This window comes from Rana temporaria, chromosome 1 (assembly GCF_905171775.1).
Source record: "Rana temporaria chromosome 1, aRanTem1.1, whole genome shotgun sequence".
NCBI classification, from domain to species: domain Eukaryota; kingdom Metazoa; phylum Chordata; class Amphibia; order Anura; family Ranidae; genus Rana; species Rana temporaria.
In genome coordinates, this window is record NC_053489.1 from 625,700,755 (window position 1) to 625,711,587 (window position 10,833).

The 10,833-nt window shown below is 42.4% G+C and overlaps 1 protein-coding gene and 1 long non-coding RNA gene across 3 annotated transcripts; one reads left to right on the top strand and one right to left on the bottom strand.

Annotated features, from left to right (window-relative positions):
* The first annotated feature begins 3,893 nt into the window (after positions 1-3,893).
* Positions 3,894-8,316, top strand: LOC120924408. Its single transcript, XM_040335356.1, has 5 exons — positions 3,894-4,280; positions 4,513-4,682; positions 4,817-4,885; positions 6,470-6,529; positions 7,648-8,316. Exons 1-5 carry the CDS (start codon positions 4,039-4,041, stop codon positions 8,022-8,024), a joined length of 918 nt encoding a protein of 305 aa, XP_040191290.1. The 5' UTR covers positions 3,894-4,038; the 3' UTR covers positions 8,025-8,316.
* LOC120924409 lies at positions 4,352-10,622 on the bottom strand. Of its 2 annotated transcripts, XR_005746368.1 has the most exons (6): positions 10,599-10,622; positions 10,047-10,204; positions 7,189-7,311; positions 6,668-6,739; positions 6,436-6,542; positions 4,352-4,676 (listed from the first exon to the last, which is right to left on the bottom strand). It is a non-coding gene; the product is annotated as an uncharacterized LOC120924409 (long non-coding RNA). The 2 variants fall into 2 exon arrangements; XR_005746369.1 differs by lacking the exon at positions 6,668-6,739.
* Between the last annotated feature and the right edge of the window lie 211 nt (positions 10,623-10,833).

Sequence of the window (10,833 nt, forward strand, 5' to 3'; positions counted from 1 at the left end):
AACTGTATGGGGGGTGGGCTGACTGGAGGAGGAGAGAAATCATTGTTCCTAATCACTAGGAACAGACGATCTCTCTCTCCTCCCCTAACAGAACAGGGATCTGTTTGTTTACACTGACAGATCCCCGTTCTGCCTGTTTCTGGAGTGACCGCGAATGGCTGGCAGACATCGAGTCTGCTGGACCAGCTGGTTGGCTCCCCCGCTCATAAATGAGCACGCGCCCACAAATCACAGTGTACGCGCCTGACATGCAATGACAGCGATTCGTGCAGGGAAGCCAACTTGCCGCAGTACAACTGTGGCGGGCGGTCCGTAACTTGTTTATCACCACAAGTAAATGGAAAAATACAGAACATTTTGAAAAAAAAAAAAAATGTTGTTCTTTGTTTCTGTTATAAAATTTATAAAATTAATAATTGTTCTTCATTTATTAAATTTTGCCCAAAATGTATTCTGCTACATTTATTTGATTAAAATAACCCCCATATTATTTAGTTTGTGTGAAAGTTATAGAGTCCACTGTACATACAATGTTATATATCTGAAAATTGATCAATTCTGATACACCAGTATAAGGGGGGGCGGGAGGGACACCTGCCCTGGGCAGTGTCTTAATCTGTGGTGAGGGGGGCACAGTGGGAGCTCCTGCCACTTCTCCTGCCTGACACAGGAGTGCCTGTCATTCTCTCTCTTGTTACTGTAAAATGTATGGATTCCCGACTCCTCCGTTCCAGCAGCTTCAGCTACTGCACCGATTAATCACTCCTCTCCTTCAAAGCTCCCCTCCCACTGTCAGCTTGTTCTCCTTCTGAGCTCGGTCTCTTCAGTCTTCCTTGTTGGTCACTTTGACTTTGTCTGGCTCATCTCAGTTCCAGCACGTCCTCTGCACACAGATCCTCCTGTTCCACATTAACCCTGCACTGCCCATCCTTCAGCCACTGGTCCCAGCTCTGGGCATTCCACCCTGCCATTCCATTCCTGTTTACCCTTCTACTAAGACCCCTTTCACACTGAGGCGCTTTTCAGGTGCTTTTGCGCGAAAAATAAGCTCCTGAAAACTGCATCCAATCCATTTTAATAGATGCTTTCACATTGGGGCGGGGCACTGGCAGGGAGGTGAAAATAGTGCTGCAAGCAGCATCTATGGAGCATGTTTGGAGTGCTTAAAGTGGAGTTCCACCCATAAATATAACATTACATCAGTAGTTTTAAAAAAATGTCTTTAGTCCTTTAAGAAAAAAAAATGTTTTAGATGCCTTCAAAGTGTTGTTGCTAGGCAGAATAGTTAATCTTCCCTCTTCCTGCACCTAGGTGCTTAATGCTTCCTAACCTACACCGCACAGACTCCTGGGAATGTAGTGGGTGTAACTTTCCAGGAGTCTGTGCACTCCCCAGTCTCGAAGAATCATGTGACTTGGACAGTACAGGTGCTGAAACCTGATCTGACACTGCTTGTGCAGCACTGAGCATGTGCGAGATCTGCAAGGCTGAAATCCAGGAAGTCATACAGTCTGGCTTCATGATGCCCACACTTAAGATGGCCCCAGTCAATTTCTATTTTATAAAGTGTCTAAATGCTGTAACAACCTAACAAAGCGGACCTTAGTTTACAGACTAACTTTACTAGAATACATTAAGCTTGTGTATTACAGGGGTATTTATTTATATTTAAAAAGTGAAATTGTGGCCGGAACTCCGCTTTAAAAAAGCACCTAAAAAAACGCCCCTCTCCATTGAAATGAATGGGAAGTGCTTCTAAAGCGTCTGAAAAGCCCTGAAAAAGCACTTCAAAAGTGCCGCAAAATGGTTAATTTTTCTTACCACTAGCGCCTCAAAAGTGCTTGAAAGGAACCGCAAATGCGCCGCAAATCACCTAACCTTTTATGGGCAGTTTTTTAACCACTTCAGCCCCGGAAGAATTGGCTGCCCAATGACTGGGCCATTTTTTGCGATTTGGCACTGTATTGCTTTAACTGACAATTGCGCGGTCGTGCGACGTGGCTCCCAAACAAAATTGAAGTCCTTTTTTCCCACAAATGGAGCTTTCTTTTGGTGGTATTTGATCACCTCTGCACTTTATATTTTTTGCGCTATAAACAAAAATAGAGCGACAATTTTGAAAAAAATGTAATATTTTTTTACTTTTTGCTATAAATAATATCCCCCAAAAATATATAAAAAATATATATTTTTCCTAATTTTAGGCCGATACGTATTCTTCTACATATTTTTGGTAAAAAAAAAAAACAATAACCGTATATTGATTGGTTTGCGAAAAAGTTATAACGTCTACAAAATAGGGAATAGTTTTATGAAATTTTTATTAGTATTTTTTTTTTTTACTAGTAATGGTGGCGATCAGCGATTTTTATAGTGACTGCGATATTGCGGCGGACATATTGGACACTTTTGACACTATTTTGGGACAATTGTCATTTATACAGTGCTCAGTGCTATAAAAATGCACTGATTACTGTGTAAATGACACTGGCAGGGAAGGGGTTAACCGCTAGGGGACGAGGAAGGGGTTAAGTGTGTCCTAGGGAATGATTCTAACTGTGTGGGGGCTGGGCTATGAGTGCCACAACACTGATCACTGCTCCCAATGACAGGGAGCAGTAGATCACTGTCCTGTCACTAGGCAGAACAGGGAAATGCCTTGTTTAAATCTCCCCATTCTGCTGCTCCATGACATGATCGTGGGACACCGCTAGGTGCCAGATTCAAAGCAACGTACCTGTACATTGCTTTTCCTGCCCGTGACATTCTGCCGACGTATATCTACGTTAGGCAGTCGGCAGGTGGTGAAGCACCTCAGTGTGGAAGGGGTCTAACTGTCGTGTCCCTAAAATGCAGTCTTAGTTAGACATGTGCACAGCAAAAATTTTCGTTTATTTCTGTTTCGTTTCTGTTCGTTTATCGTGATTCGTAACGAGTCGTAATTTCGTAAGACGTTAGTTATCGTATTCGTACTCTTTAGTATTTTCGTAACACTCTTTTTTCCGTTTCCGTTTTTTTTTGTTAGTTTATTTTTCGTTGAATCGAGATTCGTATTTTCGTTATGTTTTGTATTCTGCTTCGTTCGTATTTTTTGAATGAATTTATTTGTTTATTCGTTTTTACGTTGGTATATTTTTCGTTTTTTTAGATTCGTATTTACATTATATTTACCATCGTGCCGCATTCGTATTTTCGTAGGAAATAGATCTTCGTTGTTTTATCATCATTCGTATTTTCGTGTCTTGTTTCATTCGATTGTAAAAACGTGCTTTAGTAGATCTTAGTGCATTCGTAATTCAGTTAAAATACATTTTACGTTGATTCAACACACTACTCATTGTAATTTTGTAAATCTAACTTGGCTGCGATAGACTACTTGACGGTCTTACTGATACTGACTGATTATTACTTTCGTAAGATTGTTTTAGTAAATTTGTAATCGGGCCTTAATTCGTTATTTTACGCAATGTGTCAGAATTGCTCCGCTAACGCTGCTAATGTGTGTTGTAAATCATTCGTACTTTCGTAAGTACATCGCAGCAAAGAGAGGCATGGAGGGGAGAAGAGGCATGGAGGGAAGAGGAGGCGTGGAGGGGAAGAGAGGAGTGGAGTGGAGTGGAGGACAGGTGTGGAGGAGAGGAGAGGAGTAGAGTCGAGGAGAGGCATGGAGGGGAGAGTAGGCATGGAGGGAAGAGGAGGCATGGAGAGAAGAGGAGGCATGGAGAGAAGAGGAGGCATGGAGGGGAAGAGAGGAGTGGCGTGGAGGAGAGTAGTGGAGTGGAGGAGAGGAGCGTAGTGGAGGAAAGGCGTGGAGGAGAGAGGAGGCGTGAAAGGGAGGAGAGGAGGGTAGTGGAGGAAAGGCGTGGAGGAGAGAAGAGGCGTGAAAGGGAGGAGAGGAGGGTAGTGGAGGAAAGGCATGGAGGGGAGAGGAGGCGGGGAGGGGAGGATTGGTGTGGAGTGAAGCCGAGGCATGGAAGGGAATGTGGAGGTGTAGTGGAGCGGGAGCATGGCAAAGAAAGGAGACATGTGGCCCCTCCTATGTCAGATAGTGCGGACTCAGATGTGCAGCAGAACAAGCGAACCAAGAGACAGAAATCAAGGGGACCCATATATACCAAAGAGGAGAATGCTGCATTGGTTGCTGCAGTATCAAAAGAAAAAGTGACACTCTTCTGCCAATCCGTGCCAGCATCTGAGAAGTCAGCAGCCTGGGAACGAGTCCGGGACTCCGTGAATGCGGTCTCCAAGTTTCACAGGCCCACCAATGGCGTCAGACACAGGTAATTAATATTAAAATATTCTTTCACTCTTGTGTAAAAAATACACAGTTTTGTAGTCAATAACAAAAAAGTAACAGTTCAACGTAACCAAAAAATTTATTTGTCACAGCCACATGCTGAACAGTATACATATAACCATCACAATGTGAAAAGAAATGTGGTTTTCAAAAAACATTAATCTAAGTATTTGTTTTTTTATTAATGTAATTGTAATGTTTATGTACATTTGCAGGTTCTATGATTGTCGGGCAACGGTTACAAAGAAGATGCAGAGGCTTCGACTAGGACAAAACCGAGGAAAGCCTATCAAGTTGCGAGAGTGGGAGGCGGAGCTAAGAGATGTCCTTCTGGCAGAGGATGTCCCTGGATTCAGCAGCAGGGGTCAAAATCATAGAGCTGGTGGTGAGGAAAATTAAATATATCATTATAATTTATATATATTGCAGTTATAATATATTTGTAAAGCTATCTTATTGTTTATGATGACTACACATGTATGACTTTTATTTTTATTTTTTTACATTCATGTTTTCCAGATCAAGAAACATCATCCTTGGAAGGATCAGCTCCAACTCCAAGTACATCCTATCAACAACATTCTGGTGGTGAGTACCCAACACAAAGGATATCTAATGAACTGCTATTTACTACTTGGACCAAGTCACTGTGCCATGCAGACCGTCACAGTTGAGACAATTAGGTGCCGTTTCTGTCTCCCTGGCTACTCAGCTTTCACTATCACAGTCGAGAGCAGAAGGCTTGTTATGCACAGTGAGCCGAAAAAATAGCAATGCAAAATAGTGGGCAGCAATAGAGCAGCTGAAGAGAACTTTTTAAAATTAACCAGCAGGTGATTGGTTGGTTGCTATGCGGCCCTAACAAACAACATTATGCTGTATAACTTCAGCAACTTCTGCTCCACCCACTATAGTATTTATTGTGTCTACGGTTCTGTGTGCCCAAGCAAGGTAGCAAGGTCAGAGCTGTGGATGCTGAATTGTGACGGGGGCAGAGCTGCGGGGGGCTGTTAGGTGAAGGTGGGTCAAGTTGCAGGGTGGGACAGAGAACACAGCTGTTCACATGTGCTGTGAAGGTGGGTGAAATTTACCACTGTGAAGGGGGTTCAGATCAGAACATAATTGTGAAGGGGAAACTGTCATGTGAAGGTTCTGATCAGGTTCTGAAGGTTCTGAAGGTTACATCAGCTTCTGAGGAAGCTGATGTAAGAAATGTGATTTTTAAATCAAAAGGTGGGTATAGTAGTAGTATGTATGCACCCTTCCAAATTCAAACTTGCCTGCTTTCATTTTGTGACTAGATTTTGAGGGATGCCGAGAAAGGGGTGAGAGCTCCGCCAACAGCATAGTTTGAAAGGGAGTCCTTCTCTCATCGATCACAGGGGGGGAAGAGAGAGGAGAACACATCGATAACAGCTTTGATTTGACATTGCCGTGTTCCCCGCCGCTTGCTGCCACATACATCCCCTCCTCCGGGACTTTTATCCTGTCCAATCCCAGGACGGGCGATCTGTAAATTAAAGTTTCCTGGCCATGGGGCAGGGCTGTTTAGTAGCGGGAAAACATCAATTGAAATGAAAGCGTTTATCGCTCTTTACCTGCAGCACATGTAGGCTGCATGGTGGGCACAGGGTGCATTGGTGGGCACAGGCTACATAGGTGGGCACAGGCAGGCTTCATTGGTGGTTTTGGATAAAGTTGGTGTTAATATTTTTTTTTAATATTTTATTCTGCATAAAACAATTTTGTGTCATTTAATGAGATAATTTATGAGGGCGTGTTTAGGGGTTGAATTAGGGGTGGGGCAAGCTAAGGGTTGGGTGTGGCAACTAACTGTTGGCTAGTAACCCTTGAGGCCTGGCTAGTAGCTAATTTAGCCCTGGTACTATGTATATGGGGGTTGTAGTAAATGATATGTAGATACTTGATAGCATATTTTACATATATTTTGTTAATCTTAAAAATTGCCAGAAATGTAACATCTGTTTTAACACATCAGCAACTTCTGATTATATTTTACATTTCCTCAGTCCATTTTTGGTTGAATATTTGATTTCATAGTAGAAAATATTGTAGTTATACGACATATCTCAGGCAAAAATTGTAAATACAGCTGTTGACTTTTTCATGAACATTACCTTGACTCTTCACTCTTTCTTCCGTCTTTAACAGAAAGCTGCATTCAAGACCCTCCAGCATCGGCTTCTGGCAGGACCATTGCTCCTCCTCAGGGTAAGTGCATGATCTGGGAAGAAACAGGAGACAGCACTAACTCCATTATCATCATGTACCCTATTTACACATAGGCATTTTCATGTAATACACCTAAAAGTTCAATTTAAAAATTCGTACAAAAATGACACCTCATACCTTTAGAACGTGACTGTGAAAGGGACACTGTGATTTGAAGGGGGATTGATATATCAAGGAGGACTGCGCAAACTGTGGAAATAAATGAGAGTGGCTGTGATGTCAGAGATTCATTCCTATCACAAAGATTTTTTGCTGAACTCCACCGTGTTGAAATTTTTTTTCTGCCTTTGGTTCTTTTAATGATTTTGAATTTAGTAGCCCTTATTGAAAGGTGTTCAACAGCTCTTTTGCGCTTTTTTTTTAAACTACCGTTAAGCCTATAATATCTATACATAATATCTCTATAACCTGTATGGTTTAGAAGATATTCGCCCTGCAAACCTAGCACGGCACACTAAATTACTTACAAGGTTATTAGCTCATAATGAGCTAGTATGCTGTGCATACTAGCTCATTATGCCTTTGCTTTACAGGTATTTTTTTATCTTTTAGTGGGTATAAAAGCGCTACAAAGGTTTTTGCAGTAGGATATCAAAAATACTACGATAATAAATTTAGAAGACATATGCCCTTTTTACCTGCAACCTACTGGGACCCTTTAAGAACTTTATCTTCAACATTATCTTCACTCTTTCTTCCGTCTTTAACAGAAAGCTTTTCAGGAGTTAAATGTGCGTGTCATATGCTGATAAATATGTTATCTAATAAAGAAAAAAGATTTTCTGTTTAAGGCATTTTCTGTTTCTGCAATTTTTATATTGTATTTATTTACTTCTATAAAGGTTATTTTATTAAATAACCTTTTAAATTTTTTTAACTTTAGGATATAAATGCAATGTGTAGATTTACCTAAATAAGTTTAAATTGATTTTTTGTTTTCTCTCAATCATTAATACAACTTATCCCCCCTCCCCAACTCAATCTTTCATTTGCTCCATTATTCAATATTACTACTACATAAAAGTCTAATCTGAATAAATTCATTACTATGAACGCTTTCATCATTCATCAAACTTTGCCTATCTTATCTATTTCAGATCAGCAATACCACCCTGAGAGGAGAGTACAGTGCAGCCCGCACTCTCCTGTTCTTCTTTTGGAGAGGCTGGAGATTCAGCCAGAGATTACCCCTATCATTCCCCAGACTCCTGATTTCTCCCCCGGCCCAGAGGAGGAGCACAGAGGACAAGGTTCATTCATTCAGCCACCCCATGCCCTGATGCCACCTACTGCTGTACCGCCTTTCCCAACTGTGCAGGAGATCATTCTGAGGGAGCTTATAGAATTAAGGTGTGACAACCGAAAACTACAACGAAAGGTCAAAAGGCTTACCCGGCTTACCCATCAGTTGAGCAGGCAGCAAACTGAGAGTTTTGAAATAATTTTGGCCCGGGCAAGCCAACAACACAATTAGGCATTGGACAGAGTATATTTTGTTTACTTGAAGATATTTCCAGACACAATGCTCCAATGCCTGGGAGCTACGATGAACATATAACCAACAAAGACGTTTTGAAAAATGAAGGCTAGACCTTCCTCTGCCCATCTCATCGCAAATTATTATGCAGAATCGATCTTTTTACTGTTCCTTGATTTTGGTAGAAACGTTTTCTTATGCTGCCAAGTTACACCTACCCAGCATGTGTGTTTGTAATTTCTATGAAAATATTTTTTTTTTTGTGAATATAAAACTATTTTTGGTCTAATATTATTATTATTATTATTATTTATTTATATACATCATCACATTATCTGCTAAATTATTATGTATTCATTTCCCACACACAATAGTATTTTATTCCGAACTTCAAACTCTAAGGGCCAGATTCACAGAGTAGATACGACGGCGTATCTGCTGATTCGCCGTTGTATCTGTTGTTCTATCTATGCTATAGATAGCCATAAGATCCGACAGCTGTAATTGTTTTACACTGTCGGATCTTAAGATGCAATACCGCGGCCGCCGCTGGGGGGGAGTTTGCGTCGTAAACCAGCGCCGGGTATGCAAATTAGGAGTTACGGCGATCGACGGCGGTTTTTCGCGTTACATAGTTACATAGTTAGTCAGGTTGAAAAAAGACACAAGTCCATCCAGTTCAACCACAAAAAATAAAAAAACAAAAATAAAAAACACAGTAAAATCCTATACACCCAACTCCATTCCCACAGTTGATCCAGCGTTCGCTACGTCGCCGCTAGTCTAGTTTCACGTCGCAAAGTTAGTCTTTTTTTTTTGGTGCCCTAACTTTAGTCAGCAAGCGTATTGCTGTCTAAAAGTATGGCCGTCGTTCCCGAGTTGAAATTTTAAAAATAACGTCGTTTGCGTAAGCCGTCCAGTAATACGGAATTACGCTACGCGCGTCGCCGTTCGAAAAAATGACGTCACGGCGCGCAATGCACGACGGGAGTTCGGAAACGGAGCATGCGCGGTAGGTCCGGCGCGGGAGCGCGCCTAATTTAAATGGCACACGCCCATTTAAATTGTCCCGCCTTGCGCCGGAGGCCGCCGGCGTAGGTTTGCATCGCAAGTGCAAGTACTTGCGATGAAAAATTGCGGCGGTGTAACGTATCTATGATACGTTACGCCGCCGCTCTTCTATGTGAATCTGGCCCACACAGTCTACCTTAAACTATTCATTTATATTTTAATGTTTCCCCACTGTTAGTGGACACTGGACAGTAAAACAACACAGGAAGCAGGGGGGGGGGGGGATACTAACAGCAGTGGGAGTGTGGATACTGGAATAAGATAGCCAGGGTGAAAAATTATAGACCGAGGGGCTAGGGAGGTAGCGGAGGACAATATAAGTAGACATTAGGGAAAAACATGTATCCCACTATCACATCTTGTAAAGACACGTGGAGGCATTTTGCAATTTTGTATCTTCAAATGGTATGCAGCAGAGCTGAGTTAGGCAGAGAATGTACCCGATCGGCAGGGATGGACTGGGACAAAAATTTGGCCCTGGACTTCATCCAGACTGGCCCACTTTGACAGGACAACTCCCGCACCCCCCCCCCCCCCCGGCCACCCAAGCCCCCTCTCCCCCTTCACTAGCCCCTAGCCGTTCTACTTTATTAGAGTAGAACGGCTGGTACTGGTACTCTTATAGGCAGTACCACTGGGGAAGCTAGACATTATTTCACCCTCTTCTGTCGTCCCCCCTTGCTCCTCTGGTCCTCCCTCTGCTTCTTTGTTCCCCCCCAGGTGAGCGCTGTGGGTAGGGAGAGACAGAGGAGCTGAGGGGGGCGGCGGTCTGCTGTCACTGAAGCCGGCCCACTGAGCCATCGGTCCACCGGGAAACTCCCTGTAGTCCCAATGGCCAGTCCATCCCTGCCGATCGGTAAACTAATGAGAAAATATCTGCTTTCACTGCAATGGAATTTTAATCACTATTCCAAAAGATAATACAGTTCCCAGTCTCCCTGTTCTTACCTTGCATGGAGCTGAGCAGCATTCAGATCCCTGGTGGTCAGAATGGAATCAAAATACCAGGGCCAAGATAGAGCATGAGTTTAGATTTGTAGCTCTGGGAAGTGTGGAGGTGATACACTGACAATGGCATAGAAGAAATTATTTCGATGTCAAAAAACCTAAAATAAGTAACACAACTGTATTCCATATATACATCAAAATAACATTTTTGCACATTATGCATTCCATGACACACACCAATATACTTACTCACGCCCACTTAAAATATACATATACACAGTGACACACACTGACCCATAAAGACGACACACACTTTAACTGACAGACACACTGGCCAATAAATGAAGTGCCTTGTAAACAAAGCCAGACTGACCCAGACACTTAATCACAGAAAAACACAGACATACTCACATTGACCCTTAAACACACAGACTAACCCCATACTCACTCACACACAATGACAAATAAATGTGATTTATTTAAAAAAAAAAGTCATACAAGTATATCATTATAACATCCTAAGTGGGGTTTACTCTTAGTCTTAATACTTACTATGAAGTGCTGAAAAAACCTCATACTTATCCAACCGCACCTTCAGCGTTGCTTACAACTCTACTTCCTCCTCTCCTCTTCCATTCTCTGTTGGGGTCCCCCAAGGTTCTGTTCTTGGACCTCTCCTATTTTCTATCTACACCTCCTCCCTGGGTCAGCTGATAGCCTCCCACGGCTTCCAATACCATCTTTACGCTGATGACACTCAAATCTACTTCTCTACCCCTCAACTCAC